Source organism: Amblyomma maculatum, chromosome 1 (genome assembly GCF_055883805.1).
Source record: "Amblyomma maculatum isolate TAMU_Amacu chromosome 1, ASM5588380v1, whole genome shotgun sequence".
NCBI classification, from domain to species: Eukaryota; Metazoa; Arthropoda; class Arachnida; order Ixodida; family Ixodidae; genus Amblyomma; species Amblyomma maculatum.
In genome coordinates this window covers 80635448-80654188 of record NC_139344.1, presented here as the reverse complement: position 1 = coordinate 80654188, position 18741 = coordinate 80635448, and the positions used below count along the sequence as shown (strand labels likewise).

The window sequence follows — 18741 nt, the reverse complement described above, 5'->3', positions numbered from 1 at the left end:
AATGCTGCAGATTTAGAATTGAGTGGGTTGGTGGTTGTGTGTACTTAAAACAGTGCAAGGGTGAGGGAGCAAATATATAACTGGTGTTCAAGCTACTTAAGCCAAGGGTTAATAAGTGAAACATTTGAGATAGGCCAGAGAAACCACTTGTATACAGCTGCAAGCCATCTGGTGCACCATAGGCAATTTTCTTTATTTTACAATTAACTAATTAGTAATTATGATATTTTTCTAATTTACTAAGTACTACCTTCAGGCAGTAAATGTGATTTGCAAAGTTGAAGAGCACCTTGTGAAACCCCCCTTCCATTTATTTCCGATAAAGAAAGCCTCACCTGTATAGTTTTTCCAAGCTCTAAAGAAAGCCCGTGAAATGAAAAAAAAAATTGTGTGACTAACGCATTCGTGCACCGCGATTGTGGTGCTCTCTATCGTGGCCTAAGGGAAAAAAATTAGCTGTGACCGTGACTCAACAGTCCAGTCCCAGTGGTAGGCTGATATGCTGCTAATGGTTGCAGCCAGCACGCTAAGCTCGCTGCGACTTGCACCGTCATGTGTGCCAAGTGCCTGAAGCGGATGAAGAAACCACCGCAGGCATATCGGCCTGCCTTTACAACGGGGTCGTGGAGCCAAAGCCGCAGCTGATTTTGTTCACTGAAATCCAGGTTGAGAGCAGCACAATCATGGCGTACGAATGCGCCAGTCACGTTATATTTTTTGTATTTCGTGGGATTTGTTTAGACCTTGGAGACACAATACACGTGAGGCTTTCTTTATCAGAAATAAATGGAATGAGGGTTTTAGAAGGTGCTCTCCAACTTTGCAAATCCATTTATTGTTAAAAGCAATAGTTAATAAATAAAAAAATTACGTCCGGTTTGCATAGTTAATCAAATGCGAAGTAGGTGCATAGCACTGCTTATCCAGGGTGTCTACCGACCGGGAAAACCGGGAATTGTCAGGAAATTTTAAGAAGCCGGAAAAAGTCAGGGAATTGTCAGGGATATTTCTAAAAAGATTGCAGTCAGGGAAATTTCCCAATGCCCGCTCGCCCGCACATACCAGTAGCCGCAGGTGCGGCCAGGCGTAGCCATGAGACACCACGAGCGCAATGAAGTTAACGCTTTAAAAGCGAAGTGTGGCTGTGACGGCGCGGCGTATTCGCACTGGCCTCCGAGATTCTCGTCGCGTCGGTGCATGACACTATACTAGATGGCGCGCGCCCCCACTCAAAGTATCATTATTACTTAGTCGTTGTTTTTCATCTCTCCTCTCAGAGGCGCTTGCATAGCAGTCCATTCGTTCGTAGTAGTTGCCGCTCTTGCGTTTCCCGACCAAGCACATTTGGCTCTGCGTGCACGCTACGATCTTTACTACCACGTGCGTTTCGACCTTCAGTTTGAAAGTTCGTGTTGTGCTCCTGAAATGAACATATGTGTGGAAGTGACGATGTCACTGTCAAAGAAATGCTGCTTCAACCCCGACTGAACAAACCCGGAAATCTCCGCACATGCAACTTGGATTAGGCCTGTGCCAAATGACCCAAATAGTGCTCGCTACACAATGTGCTGCAAGAAGTTCTCCTTGAGCAACATGGGGAAAACTGCAATTACTAGCCATGCTGAGAGTAAGAAACATCAAGCTGCTATGAAATCTTAGCAAAGCGCTTCCCAGACACGGGTCGTCTCATTTTTCGAGACTGTGACATATAGCGGCTCGCCTTCCGCAGCACCAACGAGTGCTTCATTCGAAGGTAGCGCTTATGCTTGTAGCGATCCGGAGCTGCGTCCAGCCACCACCACGGAAGCACTTAGCCCCTCTGTGAAGACATCAGTGAGTAGCTTTTTATTGAAGAATGAAGTTACTAAGGCTGAGATCATGTGGTGCTTGAACACTGTAATGATCCATGGATCTTTTCGATCAGTGGCAGCCTCTGCCTCGCTGTTTCCGTTTATGTTCCCTACATGTGAGGTCGCCGCTAAAATGCAGCTTGGAAAGGACAAAGTCGGATACACAATTTGTCATGGTATTTCAAGAGAAGTTGCTGACAAACCTTTCTAGCCTTCCTTATTTAGTGGTTGCATTTGATGAGTCGCTCAACAAAGTCACTCAGAAAGAACAGATGGATGTACTGATCAGGTACTGGGACCAAACTGATGCCACTGTGAAAACACGCTACCTAACTTCGTGTTTCTTGGGGCACACCACCGCAGAAGATTTGGCTGTTGCTTTTAGGAAAGCCACAGAAGGTATTAATCAAACGAAGATACTGCAAGTGTCAATGGACGGGCCAAATGTGAACTTGAAGTTTCTGAGGTCCCTCAAACAAGAACTTAGACAATCCGACTCAACCCACCAACTTCTTGACATTGGAAGCTGTGGACTCCATGTTGTCAATGGTGCGTTTAAAACAGGCCACTCTGCGACGCACTGGGATCTGGTAGCGTTTCTTCGTGGGAGCTATAATCTATTCAAGTATGTGCCAGCACGTCGTGCAGACTATATCCACTTCACAGGAAGTGCCCTGTTTCCATTGAAGTTCTGCCCGGTAAGGTGGCTTGAGAATAGCAAGGTGATTTCAAGACCGCTTGCTATTATTCCGAACTTGGTGAAATTCGTGAAATGCTCTAAGCAAGCGAAAAAGGCGCCAGCGTGTGCTAGCTACAGTATTGTTGAAAATGCAGTAGGGGACAAGATGCTGCCTGTTAAATTTGCATTTATGCTATCAATTGCTGAAGACCTGGAACCATTTTTGGCTGAATTTCAGACAGACAAGCCTATGGTGCCCTTTCTAGCCCCTACACTAGATCGCCTGTTGCGGTCATTGCTCGCTAGAATCGTCCAGAAGGAAGTCCTGCAAGCTGCCAACACGTCCACCAAGCTACTTAGGATTGACTTGGAGAAACCTGATAACATGATTGCTTCTACTACATTCAACATTGGGTTTGCTGCAAAAAATGAGCTTCGCAAGATCCCCACATCATCGCAGCTGGCTGTGCTCAGCTTTAAAAAAAGACTGTATTGCATTCATAAAGAAGTGCTCACTAAAAGTGATGAAAAGGTCACCTTTACAATACAAGTTGACCAGAGGAGCAAGCTGCTTGGATCCAACTATGGCATTGTCTCCAGAGGTTGGTGCAAAGCAACTGTGCATTGCCCTGGAGGTGCTAACAGAGCACCAGTGGCCGACTGGTTTGGAAGCTGAGCGTACCCACCGTTCCTGTATTGAGGTATGCTCATTGAGCTCTGCACAGGTGGCATTGACCAACTTTGACAGAAACGAGCAGGGGCTGGACACGCTCTGGTTTGAATTGTGTTCACGCAACCATAAGGAGCTATTTTCCTTCATCAAGATCATTCTTAGCTTGTCCCATGGAAATGCAGCTGTGGAACGAGGGTTCTCAGTCAACAAAGAGTGCCTTGTTGAAAACCTGAAAGAGGAGTCGCTAATTGCGCAAAGAGTAGTGTATGACACAGTCTCGGCTATGGAAGGTGTGGCCAAAGCTGAGGTCAGAAACACAATGATGCAAATGGTCCGCAGTGCCAATGCCTGATGGAAGGAAGACCTGCAAAGAAAGAAGCAAGAGAGATTGGACACATCGGATGCCGAAAGGAAGAAGAAGAGAGTGGCTGCTCTTGTAAAAGAGCTTAAACAAAAGAGGCAAAAGGTCATCGACGATGCACAGTTGCAGGCTGCTTGTCTTGAGGAAGAAATTAATTCTCTAAAACAAGGTCCCTAAAACAGCTGACCAGTGTTTTTTTTCTCTTTGACAGTAGATCAGTTGTTTTGTACACCCGAATAAAATATTTTGCATTGTGCATAATGTCTATCTCTGCAATATATTCGTTTGAATGGCATTAGTCGAAACTATTTTTCAAGACTTCGGTCAGGGAATTTAATGAAAATAGTCGGGGAAAACCTGGAAAAGTCAGGGAATTTAAAAAAAACACTTTGGTAGACACCATGTTATCCCTGCTATACCTTTCCATCGCTTGCAGTCGCGCAGCCCATTGCCCCGGAGTTTCTACCGCACGTTTGTTCCTCTTCGCTTCGGCATCCATTTCATGACGATGCGCAGTGTCTTCAGCAGTTTCCTGAGCACGCTCGGCATGTTACCACATTTTTTGTCCTTCTCGATTCTTGCACCGTTTAGCTGCAATATCAGAATAAGTAGACTCACGATCCCGTTGCCTTCAAAATCGTTGCACTTCAGCACGTTGAGCACGGCGAACCTGCGCCGCAGTGCCAGACGGCCCGTCTTTATCCACTGCGATGTGAAGCAAACACGCGGTGCAGCTGCGTCCTCGGCTTTCCTTACACCATCTTCAGAAATGAGCGAAAACAGGCATAATGTACCCCTTTACAATGCACTGCTCTGCGGCCGAAAGATCTGAAGTGGGATCATAGGAAGAGAGAAAGAGAAGAGAGAAGAAAACGCGCTTGAAGGCGAGCGCCAGTTAAGGCGCGGAGGTGAGCATAAAAAGCTGCTTCACGACGCGGCGAGCAGCTCGGAGCCAAGATCCAGGGAGCACCTCGCATGAACGTCTGCTGTCTGTGATGGCTGAGGAGTGATTAATGCGAGGGGAGAGATGTCGAAGTTGAGGACACATGAGCGACACACGACTGCTCACTCCGGAGTAACACACGCTTGTGCAACGCTGCCCAGTGACTGCCGCCACGGCTACAACAGACACACCCCTCTCTCACTGGGTGCATCTATGCGGCTGCTCCGTCTCCTCAGTGTTAAGTCGCGTGATGCGGGCGTCGCCACTTTCTCTTCCTCCAATTCAAGTTTGCAGAGAGATGGGTGGACGGAGGGAAAGAAAGAGAGAGAGAGAGGCTTCTGCTGCAGCTATGCGGGCCGCTCCGCCTCCTCAATGCAGAGCCGCATGACGCGTGCGTCACCACCTTCTATTTCTTCTCTAGTTCACAAAAAGAGGGAGAGTGAGCGGCTTCGGACAGACATCGGCGAAATCCATGATTGCAGCTAGTAGTGCTATGCACTAAATGTTCCCTGTGGTGTGCCAGATGGCTGGCAGCTGTATACAAGAGGTTTCTCTGGCCTACCTCATGTTTCATTTAACTCTTGGCTAAAGTTAGCTGGACACCCTGTACACATGTACACTGGCTTACAGCTGATTTTATTATCCTGAAAGGCCATCTGAATACTGCGGCAGCACAGTGACAGCAACAGGATGTGAAAACAACCAAGTAGGAATTCTCACATTTCATTGCAGCTTACGGCGCTGCCGAGCTATTGGATCCTCATCGCAATAGAATTCTAAGTTAGTGCCCGTATGTATGTTAGATCCTACATCCTTGTCTTGTTTGCACTACTTTGGGTACAAGTGTTGTGAAGTATGGTTTGAAAGAGAGAGAGAGAGATAAACTTTTATTACGAGCGGGCGGGATATTCGTCCCAGGTGGGCAGCCTCCTCAGTCCAGGACGCCGTGAACCCGAGCCATATCCTTAGTCCGGTCGATGAGACTACACAGTTCATCCAGGCTGGGGCTTGACAGCTCCCACTGCTCTCCCACGCACAAGCCCAAGTGGGAAAAAAAAAAAAAAAAAAAAGAAAAAACTGGGGCAAATGCACTGCGTTCTTTGAAGCTATCACGTGAAAGAAAACGGGAGCCTTGTCCTAAGGTGTGGTTTTATACACAAAAAATTTGAAGTACAAGAATTTATATGACAGGAAAACTGAAATATGTGAACACAGTCGAAATCGGCTACAACAAATGCCACTGCCCCCGCAGGGGGCACCTGTTAAAGCAGGTGTTTGTGTGTTGTGTGCGACACCACGGACCCCAGCACCCACGCTTAGCCGTGCGTGGCATCGCCGTGTCCGGGGAAAAGGGGATCCTGGTGGTTGAGCCGATGCCGAGTGTTCGGACCTTTAAGGCCCCTCGGCGGAGGCAACACACCACTATGGCCCCAGCTTCACGTAGACGGCACCTCCGGGCTGACCCACCCGGGGGAAATCGGCAGTCGCCTTTTCCTGTTCTCCCCTCCATCTTTCACTTTCCTATTTTCTTTCTTAGAACTGTCCTGTCCTCTCTTACCTTCTTCATTTCTTCCTACTTCCAGGCGGCGAGGGTTAACCTTGTGTGGCTAGCTACCCTGAGTTACGCCATATTGGGTTATAGTTACGGTGTACAGCTGGCGTGGGCAGGAATTGACAATTTCTGTCCCGTCCCCTCGTTGGGCTCCATGGTGGGTGGCTGGCACTGCAGCCGAACAATATACTTTTTTATGGCATCCAAACTCCTTAACCCCGATCGTCCTCCTTCTAAAAGGGGGCGCACCGAGACCACCATGTTCTTCTCAAAGAACATAAACAACTTTCCTCGTTTCCACGTGGTCCACAGTGACCACGAGGAAGTCACTGCACGACTTGTGTCCCCATTTGTTGTTTCTCGAACGTTGACTGAGGCCATTGGCCTGGGCTATAAGATAAAGAAACTTGGAAACGGTGACCTGCTACTAGAATTAATATACAACCATCAGTATCAGAAGCTAAGTGCAGTCGAATCATTTGGAGAAATACCGGTACAGATTAGCCCGCACCGATCACTGAACACTGCCCGAGGAGTCATCTCTGATGATGACCTTAGGTACGTGAGTGAACAAGAACTTCTTGAAGGCCTGAAGGAACAAAATGTAACAGATGTTTACCGGATAAAAATCAGACGAGATAGCAAAGAGATAGAAACAAAGCACATTGTACTCGCCTTTGCTGCAAGCACTCTCCCAGAATCTGTTGAAGTAGGCTACACAAAGATAAAACTGAGGCCCTACATCCCTAACCCACGCCGTTGCTTCAAATGTCAGAAATATGGCCATGGCTCTCAGAGTTGCCGTGGCCAGCTCACATGTGCAAAGTGTGCCTTGCACGAACATCCTACAGAGAACTGCGAAGAACAGCCGCTTCTCTGCTCAAACTGTGAAGGTAACCACCCAGCTTATTCACGCTCATGCCCGTACTGGAAAAAAGAAAAAGAAATAATTACACTGAAAGTCACCGAAAACATATCTTACGGAGAGGCACGAAAGCGGCTTTCTCTTCCTCAAAAGCCACACTACTCCGTTGTGACGCAGCAGGGCGCGGCATCACAGCGGTCGTCGGCACCTGCCCAGGAAGCACACAGTTCTTCCAGGGCAGCGCCACCTGCGCCCTTGGTGGAGTCAGCTAGCGCTACTCCACCACCACCCACAAAGCTGGCTGCGCGGACCCCCAGGTCAGCCGGCCCAAAGGCCTCGACCCATGAGTCGAGGCCTAAAACTGACAATCCTGTGCTTTCTGCACAGTCGTCCACCGCATCTGAAGATGCGATGGACACAACTTCTTCACCCCAGCTGCCTAGGCGGCAAAGCTCACTGGAGCGAAAAAGAAGGGGAAAAATCCCAATAACAGGTCCCAAGGACCTACAAACCTAAGTTTAAACTTGTCCCCTAAATAACTTTTAATTATGGCGCTCCTCATTTATTGGAACTGCCGAGGACTCTTTAAAAATTTAGATGATATATATGAAATTCTTGCGGACTATCAACCAAACATACTTTGTCTGCAAGAAACCCATTTAAAACCAGCAGACTCAAATTTCCTTAAGCAATATAATATATTCAGGAACGACCGGCAAGGCAGCTCTCACTCCTCTGGTGGCATTGCCATTGTAACACAAAAATCAATCCCCTCTCGAAACATCTCACTCAACACAGACTTAGAGGCAGTGGCAATCAGAAGCTTAGTTTATGGTAAAATAACAATGGTATGTTCCCTATATATTGCTCCAACTTATAAGCTAAGTAGCGAAAGTTTTGAAAAATTGATTGATCAACTTCCGGAACCTTGGTTGCTGGTCGGAGACTTTAATGCTCACCACCCATTATGGGGATGTACAAGAACGGACTCTCGAGGTGTTCTAATCGAAAAGTTCTTATTGTCCTCGGGATCATGCTTACTAAACACGAAACAGCCAACTTACTACAATATAGCACATAACTCTTACACATCCATAGATCTAGCCATTGGCTCCTCGATGTTCCTGGCGGCTACAGAGTGGACTGTCATTAACAACCTATACGGAAGTGACCATTTTCCGATCTTAATAAAATATACTGGGAACGGAAATGAAAATGTGTCGAATCCCAGAAAATTCAAAGAAAATGCAGCCAACTGGAAGATGTTCAGGGAACACTCATCACTGCCTTGTTCATCCATTAGTGGTCTAGATGTAGATGAAACTCAGCGCTTGATCACACTGCACATTATAGAAGCTGCAGAAAAATGCATCCCACAAACGTCAAGTAAGCCACGAAACAAACGAAGACCCTGGTGGAATGCAGAATGTAAGACTGCTCGTGAAGCTCAGAACAAGGCATGGTCGAACTTGCGACGACACCCCACTGCCGAAAACCTAATAGCCTTTAAGCGAGCAAAGGCAAATGGCAGGCGTGTTCGACGCATCTCCAAGCGAGAAAGCTGGGCCTCGTTCCTTTCGTCTGTGAACTCTTATACTGACGCACACAAAGTCTACAACAGAATAAGAGCACTCAAAGGATATAACACTCTCACACCTCTTGTCAGCACTAGTGGCGACACACTAGAACATCAAGCAGACACACTAGGGAAACACTTTGAATACATATTTAGCTCGGCACACTATACAGATTCCTTTCTGCGGCACAAGGTGACCGAAGAGAGTAAACCTATACATGATAAGAGACCATGCACAGGAGGGTACAATAGCCCGTTCACACTACAGGAGCTGAAGAGTGCACTAGACACATGCAAGAACACAGCAGCTGGTGCTGACAGGATCACATATGCAATGCTCAGGCACCTCCATGTGGACACCCTCGAAACCCTACTCTGCCTGTATAATAAAATATGGGCCACAGGACGCTTTCCTCAAGCATGGAAGGAAGCAATCATTGTCCCGATATTAAAATCTGGCAAAGAACCCACACTTGCAGCGAGCTATCGGCCCATTGCCCTAACCAGTTGCTTATGCAAGCTTTTCGAAAAAATGGTAAACCGTCGTCTTGTTCACTTCCTAGAATACAATGGCCTTCTTGACACAAACCAAGCTGGTTTTAGGGCTGGGCGATCAACAGACGATCAGCTCATTGCATTTGAGTCCTATGCAAGGGATGCTTTTGTACACAAACAACACTGTCTATCTGTCTTTTTCGATCTTGAAAAAGCATATGATACCACATGGCGCTATGGTATTATCCGCGACCTCTTCTCTCTTGGTATCACAGGGAACATGTTGAACACGTTAAAAAGCTACTTGTCTGCACGAACCTTCAAAGTTCGTGTTGGCAATACATACTCGAAGCTGTTTATACAGGAAAATGGTGTCCCTCAAGGTGGTGTCCTCAGCTGCACGCATTTTATTGTCAAAATGAACTCGCTAAAGGGCGTGCTGCCAAGAACCATCTCTTATTCTTTATATGTCGATGACGTCCAGATAAGTTTCAAATCTTGCAACCTGGCCATCTGTGAACGCCAGATTCAACTAGGCGTCAACAAACTGTCTAGGTGGGCTGACGACAATGGGTTTAAGTTTAACTCTGCAAAGACCGTCTGCGTGCTTTTCACTAAGCAGCGTGGCATTAGACCTGAGCCCAACATTACACTGAGTGGTCAGAGCCTTGCAGTTCAAAAAGAACATAAATTTCTTGGTGTAGTTTTTGATGAAAAGCTTTCCTTCATATCACACATAAAACAGCTGAGATTAAAATGTCTGAAGGCAATGAACCTGCTAAAAATTCTGTCCCACCAGTCCTGGGGCACAGATCGTGACTGCCTCTTGAGCCTTCTGAATAGCGTAGTTTTGTCTCGTATTGACTATGGCTCAGTGGTTTATGGGTCAGCATCACCTTCTGCCCTAAAAATGCTCGATCCAGTGCACCACCTTGGCCTTCGCCTTGCCACGGGTGCTTTTCGAACTAGCCCAATTGCTAGCCTCTATGTTGAGGCTAACCGATGGTCATTACAGCGAAGAAGACAATTTACTGCTGTAAGATATGCTACCAAAATATTGTCTCAACTGGACCATCCTTGTTGCCGGCTCCTGCTTGACACAGCTAACACAGAACTTTTCACAAGAAAACCGTCACTAACACCACCATACCCAATAAGACTAGCCACTCATATTGAATATCTGGACATCCCGGTTGGCAGCCTCCATACAACTTCCATAAAAGACTTCATCGCTCCGTGGGAAATGCACGCTGTTAATTGCGACCTAACATTCCTTCAAGTCGGGAAACATGCCCTTCCTATAGCCATACAACAGCACTTCATGTCTCTGCAGGCAAAATACATTTGTAATGAGTATTACACTGATGCTTCAAAGTCGACTCAAGTCTCATGTGCCACACATGGACCACAATTTGCACAGACATACAAGTATATTTACTGCAGAATCCCACGGTATCCTGTTAGCCGTGAGACACATTATAGAAAACAAAATACAGTCATCGGTCATCTACACAGACTCCCTTAGTGTTTTAACCTCCCTAACTTCTTGGAAATGGCACAATAAGAACCCAGTCCTGAATACTCTATTTAACAACCTTATCACTGCCCATAAATTACAACTTAAAATTACACTTTGCTGGGTGCCAGGCCACTGTAGCATACCAGGTAACGAGGCGGCTGATAGGCTTGCTGTGTCAGCTGCCTGTCGAAATACTACAGACATCGACAAAATAATATACCAGGACCTCAAGCCACACATTAAAAACAAAATTCGACAACAGTGGCAAGAGGAATGGGACACAGCGACTGAAAATAAACTACACACTATAAAACCTATCATAGGCAGGTACACTACAGACAAAAGAGACAGATTCAAAGAAGTAGCCTTGTGCAGGCTGAGAATAGGCCACACACATACTACACACTCATACCTTTTAACGAACTCTGCTGCACCACGCTGCTCGAGATGTGGTGGTCATCTTACAGTAATACATATTTTAATTGAATGTCCAACACTTGAAAAACAAAGGCGAAATCATTTTCCCGAAATACACAAAAAACATATACCGAAACATCCGTGCATATTTCTCGGCGATGACCCAATGTTCTCACCCGAAAGAGTTCTTAAATATTTTTCAAAGGTAGGGTTTTTATGTCATTTTTTATCAACGCCCACCCGTCCCTCTTACTTAGATAACTAGCGTTTTAACATTTACATTTCTTCTTTTAATATTTCACTCAGACCACTATACATCTCGGAACGTTTTAGGCTCTATACACCACTGTTTTTAGAGATCATACACTGCAAACGAACTTTTAGGCCCTATACACCATAGCTTTTAGCACATCATCATCATAATCGCCAAAACTATCATATCAACCGGAGATGGCATTTCACCTTGTGTTTGGCGCTCTTTGGCCATAGATGCCCTTGCGCCAGAAAAAAATCAGTTCATCATCAACAAATGCCACTGCATTCAGATTTTCATTTCGAAATGAAATATTTCTAGTTTCCCATCTGCTCGCCAGATAAAGTAATGGTACAAATTTCTGGCCACAGCTACATTTTTGGGGCGAGTCTTCGCTTCAGCGAAGTTTTTGCTAAGTGGAGCTGGATTTAAAAATACATTTGACAATAAAATAAGCATAGTGCCACCCATCTGTGCACTTCCATTGGGCCATTCTTTTTTTTTTCACTAAAAACTTTATCGATGTGACCCGCCCATGGCACGCACATAAAGGCCGCCGTTGCTTGGTGGTGATGACAACCGGGCTGGCTGCCTTGAGACAAGGCTTAGGTGTCTGCTTCCTGAAGTTGAAGCTTGCCTTGCAGCAAGCTGTGTTCTTCAGTTGAAGTTGAGAGTGCACCGCATCTCTAGGTGTGTATGGCGATAGCTGAGCGGATGGAATTTGGCTGGCGTCAACCTTGAATTTGCAGCCATTTAAACTCCATGTGCGCAAGCTTTCGGTCGAAGACGAAGCTGTGGGCTGGGCACTTGCTTAGTCCCCCCAACCACCTCATTGCTTAGCCAGAAGTTATTCATTATACTTCTAGCTTTCTAGTTGCTCCCTTGTGCACAGAAGTAGTGTGCATCTTTGCATTGCAGGCTCGCTGGCCTGTTTGTTAATGCTGAATCAGTGTAAGCTTTAAATATGCAGAGGTTTCTGTGTATGATATTGGATTTAAATATTTGCTCCGTGCTATAACTGCTGCCATTTTTGAGACTGAAGATTGCTCACAAATGAGAATATTAAGGTCTATGTTCTTTGATGTGTAACCTATTGTTGGCACATGTCTGGATTTCCTGCAAATAATGAAAAACTGGTATCAGTAATCACTGTAGAGTATGGTTTTTCTAAAAGCTGTTCAGCGGCAACAATGGGATGCATCCTCTGCTTTTTGCAGAAATAAGAAACAGCTTGGCTTGGTAGATGGGCAAGTTGTGTAGTCCCTTAGAGATGCCATTTGTCTGCTCATTAAAATTAACATCAGAAGGAAGAGCCATTGCTTCTCTAAATGCAACAGGGTAAAGATGCAGGTGTAACTTTTGAAAAAACAAAACAAAACAGTTTGCCCATCCACCAAACAGTGCTTTTAGTTGCTTCCTTGTGTGGAAGGTGGAATAGTGTCCTGGCTTAGCTTCTTGGCTCACGTCTGCAAAAACCACTCTCAACCACCAGCAGTTTCTATTTAATTCGAGAAAATGTAGGCAAGCATCAATGTGTAGTTATATCTCAAAGAACTTAAGACCATAATCTGTGACCTTGTGAGCGATGGCAGTTTGCTTTAATAGTTGCACGCAGGATCATTTGGTGCAGGACGTAGTGGTTCGAAACTGTGCTGCTGTGTATAATTGTACGGGCTCTTCTTGGCAGGGCCAGCTTAGTTGCTTTGCTTGTCTTGTAACCTCCATCATTGAAATCTTTCAGTTCATGCACCTCAACAACTTGAAGCTGATATGCAGGGCACACCAGTTAGTTCACGAAGGTGAGGCTGTATAACTTCTCATTTTTGCTAGCATTGCTTTGTTCTTGACCTTTTTATTTGAATTGTGGTTCCAGGCTACAAGTACATGTTTGATGACAAGCTGGTGACAGTTTGGTCTGCACCGAACTACTGCTATCGATGTGGCAACATTGCTGCTGTTCTGGCCTTCACGGACGTTAACACTCGAACCGCAAAGCTGTACCATGCAGTGCCAGACACAGAGCGTGTGATACCACCCAGGAACACAACACCGTACTTCTTGTAGCGGGGATCGTGATGCTGTACCCATCCATAGACAGCTTGTGAAGCAGTGAGACATGCTGTTAATGAGAGGGCAGTTTGTGTCATTTCAAAAGTGTGGACTTTGGTCCTGCTGCTGCCAGCCTTTGGTGTACTTTGCCAGAAAGCTCGGCGATATTTTTTGTATTCAGTATTGCTTTACGTGCTGAGAAAAACTTTATTAAATCAGCACTGCATGTGTAAATCATCACATATTGTGGCATTGTCATAAGGGGCTTAGACAATGGTAATTAAAATACCCATGTTCATTTTATTGGATTTGGCTTATTGCATCATAGTGGAGCATGCTTCTAGTTCCTTATGATACTTGATGGCCCATGTACTGTGGTTAAGTGACATATCATATTGAATTGTGTTATGTTACACTGTGGTGACTTCCTTGCAGTGCCCTTTTCACTGAGTTTTAATAGCTTCAATGTGCGCTATGGTATTCTTATTAAAGAAGTTAAAACCTGATGTTTCTATGTTGATAATGATAGCACTTTCATGTGTTTGTGTATTCATATCCCAAAGTGATTCCTGTTGAGACTAGACTGCATAAACATGCTATGTGTAAATTTTTATAGCCTGTGTTGCATTTAATTGTAGGTGGATTTTCCATCTGTTGTAAACTTGGATTATAGTGCTTGCATATTTTATATAGCTTCTTTTCTTGGAAAGCTGAAATATTTAAGGGTAGAATATTGTATTGATTTTAGTAATCAGTATTTTTATGTGAATGTTTTGGAGTCTGATGACCGACCACAGGCATTGCTTATTACTTAAAACCCATTTGGAGCAGTTTTATGAATTTTGCAGAAATCAAAACATTGCTTGCATCTGGAACAAGCTTGCTGGCTTGCTTCCAAACATTTAACAGCTGTCTGGTGGCTTCACAGCAAGAATGAGCATCACTGAGGTGTTAGTATTGGCAGCATAGTCCTTGGTCCAGGGGCAGAGTGGCACAATAAATGCCTATTTCAAGCTCTGATTTCTTGTTTTGATCTGCAGAAGTGCCTATTTATGCTGAAGTAGGACCCTTTGCTCAGATTGTTACCCAAAACACCATTTATGGTACAAGATATATGCTACAGGGCCCATGAAACTAGAGAATGCGCACAACCATTAGGTATCCCTTCAGCTATCTGGCCACATCTCTTCATATTTGCAGTTAAATATGACTAGATGTAGCCAGGGCAGTGATGGCTGGTTGGATGATCATACAGTGCGCCGACAAATAACGCAAAGCTCATTCGCCTGCTTGTCCAGCGACATGTTGCAGGTTGAAAGCAGACTTCCTGAACAGGGTGATGGTTTATTCACGGCAGACCAGGGTATAGGACAATCGGAAAGAATGCAGGCGGCCGAGACTGTATGCTGTCGCCAATTTTGCGGCAAAAAATCCTCTTAAATGTCCTTGCTCAGGATTCTGGGATACACGTCACACACCAATCGGAACTAAGCTTCTTATGGCCAGTCATGGAATTTTGGCGCAATTAAAATAGACCAGTGTGCCGGCTTTTTTTTTTTTTTTTTTTCCTTTTTTCCAGCATCACTCGCATTTCTCAAAGCTGTTAAGCATCTTAAACGTGGCTGCAGCCGCGCAGACCGACAGGCGCCGTGAACAGGAACAATGAAAGAAACTGCATCTGGTAGACTCCTCTCTCGTAACTCGAGAGAACAGTGAAATCATGCATGTCGAAACTTGGCCTACAGAACAGCTTGAAGGAAACTTATCAACTTCTCTGTTCGCTTGCAGTTGTAGGTTGTAGACATACTGCAACACGGTCATCGCGTGTGCAAGACAATAAGGTAATCTTCATTAAACATAGAGGTAAGATCAAAGGATGGTCAGTCGACCTTTTAAATTTATTTCAAAATTTTGTATATTACTACAATGGAAAAGAGATGTGCATTTGGTTTTGCTGCCAAAACATTTAATAAAGAGGTGGAATGCCGCACTTATCTTCTCTGCAGTTTTGGCAAACTTTGGTTATGAATTGCACAAAATATAAAAAGTGGGTTGCTGAAAATTGCCTGACTAAAAGTATATGTCTTGATTTGTATTCAGTTATTTTTTGCTTTTTTGGGTAGTGTAGATGGTTTTTAAAAAATTCTCAAAATCAGTCCGGGAAAGGAAATTTTACTTTTCAGGCCTTTAAAATAAAAAAAATGTTTGTGGTAAAGCGACAATACTTCCAATGTCCTCAGCATACTCGTCAAACTGCTAAAGCTTGTGTTCATATTACGTTCGGATAAATACAGACACGGGAAAACAGCAATGAAAATTTCTGAAGACAATTAAAAAGAATGTTTCTGAAGATCTGGATCCTAGCTAGTTGGTTCATATCTCGAGTAAAAGATAAACAGCCAAACGACAAACGCCACAGATGGAGATACGTGTCGTGCCTGTGTCATAGATTCGTGTGTTTCATCTAATGCAACCACATGTCACCAATAGGATCTCAACTCGCGATAATATGGCAAACGGTGAAATTCACACGTATATCGACATGAACCGTGCCTTTGTAATGTTAGGAGACGCCTACCAAAAGTGAAAGGTCGGCGGTCGGCTCCCGAGAGCATGGGAGCACACTTGTGGAAGGCATCGTCCGCAGCGCATAGCTCCGATTCCGCTGCAGAGAACCAGTATGCAAGTATCTGGATCCTAGCTAGTTGGTTCATATCTCGAGTAAAAGATAAACAGCCAAACGACAAACGCCACAGATGGAGATACGTGTCGTGTCTGTGTCATAGATTCGTGTGTTTCATCTAATGCAACCACATGTCACCAATAGGATCTCAACTCGCGATAATATGGCAAACGGTGAAATTCACACGTATATCGACATGAACCGTGCCTTTGTAATGTTAGGAGACGCCTACCAAAAGTGAAAGGTCGGCGGTCGGCTCCCGAGAGCATGGGAGCACACTTGTGGAAGGCATCGTCCGCAGCGCATAGCTCCGATTCCGCTGCAGAGAACCAGTATGCAAGTTCAAACGCATCAGCGAAACAGGACCACTCACAAACGGCACAGCGTCACCGTGCAGGCGCCCGAGAATACGTCAAGGGTTCATCGATGGGATAATTTTCATCGTTCAGCAATCGGACCAATCTCGTCAAAATACGTTTATTCAGCATACGTAAGTACGTGCAAAAAAATCAAAATATGCTAATAAAGCAATGTCGGACACTGCTGATGCGTTTATCGGATGATTTGGGCAGCCTCTGCGAGAGCTTGGTAAGTGCCCTGGTGCCTCCGGCCAGTCGCAGGTGCCAGGCCCAGGTATGGCCGGAGGAACGCCTCAAACCACGGGTCCAAGCAGCGCTGCAGAACGCCTCAGACCAGCCACCGAAGTTCGAGGCGGCCTCTCCCTGACGAGGGTGACGGTGTCCTGCGTCCCGTCGCAGGAGTAGTTGGACAGGAAGGTAGCGTTCAGTAGGCAGTCACAACCGTCATCGGACGACCCGCGACCTGGCCATCCTTCAAGTCGAGGGACGCGAACAAAAGACATGCCGCCGCCCTCCGTGACGCGGTACGGGGTGAATCCAATGGAACTGCAGAAGTCGTTCAAAGAAAGCAGGTGCAACTGCCACTTGCCTCGCCGTTCGAGTTCTGCAGGAACGCGGAAGTTCGTCTCGAGTCCGTTGTATGAGAATTGGAAAATGTGCTGGCACATCTCCGAGAATGTTGCGGTGTGATCAGATTTGTTGAACACTGCGTCATGGACGCACGGCATTATGCCAGGCTGCTAAAAAGTAGGGCCAGACTCTTCTCACAGGAAGCCGCAGTGATAATGAGGTAACCCTGAAAGGCCGAGACTGACTGGGCACTCTACGGCAACACTAGTAACACCGTTGTTCTCTGCACTAGGCAAATGGCGCAGGAACGCCCGAACGACGAGCGAACGTTCTTCGAACCTGCATCACCGCGTGGGAGATACTAATTTGTTCTTGTTGCGCTATAAAAATATATGTAAAATTACACTTTTTTTTTCAGTATATTTAGGTTGTAATTAGGAATGCTCATTTTCTGTTACAGCTGTCACGTGAGCGCCCGGCTTAGGAAAAAAAAAACGTTTCCGAAATGCATGGAGCTCAAAATAAATTGCATATTTGAAGAGTACAACGATATTCGTTGGTAATTTTATGCAGAGAATAATATAGATATCATGGTATCTGCGGAGCTGCTCTTCTGCATTCTGCAGCGTTGAAGTGGGGTAGGGTGCCCTAGCTGTAGGAGCTTTGTAGCTATTTCCAGAAGGACACTTGTTCCCTGTGCATGCGCAGCCGACGCCTGGCAACGAAAGCGCAGAGAATTTCATTTTAAGGCGAAAGCCTTTATTGGCTCATACTGTGGCCTGTTCGGTCAAACTATAGCTGTCAATTATCCTGACAGCCCGCCGGGCACGAGAAACGTACCTTCTTTGTCTAGTGTCATGCCAGCGCGATGGTCGTGGTGAAACACTTTATGCAATGTTGGAAGCCTTAAGTGATTACATACTAATAATGGGTAGGCTCTTGGCTGCGTGTTGTGGCCGGAAGCTAGTGCTTCCCAGCGACTCCCAAAGCCCAGTCAGTCAGCCGCTTTTGAACGGCCGGGTCAGAGCTGGATACCGCAGCCTCCCATTGCTCGAGGTCGGAGAGTTGCCAAGTGGCTGGACGGTGGAATTCCGAGTATTTGATCATAATGTGTTCAAACCAGCTTTAGGTGCCCCACACATGGTGCGCTGCAGCGAGAACATTACTGTATGTATCAAAACTAAGGAAGCAGGGGATGGGAATGTACGGGACTGAAGCTGGCGCCATATCACCCGTTGTAGCTTAGAAATTTATGAGGAGGAGTGTAGATGGTTCGTTGATCACGGTAATGGAGAGAGATTTCGTGATAGGATACCATGCGCTCACGAGCATCTCCTCAGGCAGTGGCAGTCCCTGCTCGGCTGACGTATCCTCGAGCAAAAGAGTGAACTGCTTCGTTGCCTGGGTGACCCGTATGAGCGGGCACAGATATTAATTGAATAGGGTGTTCGGGGGTGGGGAGGGAGGCGAGGAACCGGAAGGCTAGGCCAGTGATCCGACCGCGGGCGAAGTTCCGTGCGGTGGATTTAGAGTCGCTAAAGATGGTGGCCGGTACAGTAGCTACGGCGAGGGCAACCACCACCTCCAGGGAAGTGGAGGCAAAAGTTGTACCGGCCGCGACCAGTTGCAATTGAGTTGGAGATAGCGCTGAGGGCGAACGCAGGGCGGGAGGGGTATGAGGCAGCGTCTACGTAAAGGGTCTCTAGCTGGAAGACAGTGTTTTTGAAGAGCTTCAGCGCGTGCCTTGCGGCGAGCGACATGGTTCTCTGGGTGCATATTCTTAGGCAGAGGATGCACCTTAACAACGCGGTGTATCGCAGGGGGAGTAGTGACCGGGAGCGAGCGAGGATGTTGCGGTCGGTGAGGGTAGATGATAGTCGCTCCAACTGGGCTGAGC

General features: G+C 46.0%; 1 protein-coding gene and 1 pseudogene across 1 annotated transcript in view; both read left to right on the top strand.

Moving 5' to 3' along the window:
• The window catches only part of PpV (Protein phosphatase V), a 46022-nt gene extending 31770 nt beyond the window's left edge, over window positions 1-14252 (top strand). The window contains exons 9-10 of the mRNA XM_084588448.1: window positions 12925-12982; window positions 13057-14252. Of these exons, the coding sequence (XP_084444574.1) occupies window positions 12925-12982; window positions 13057-13247 (249 nt within the window). The 3' untranslated portion in view covers window positions 13248-14252. The remainder of the gene's footprint in view (window positions 1-12924; window positions 12983-13056) is intronic.
• Window positions 1127-5514, top strand: LOC146202894 (uncharacterized; annotated as a pseudogene).
• Window positions 14253-18741: the final 4489 nt, after the last annotated feature.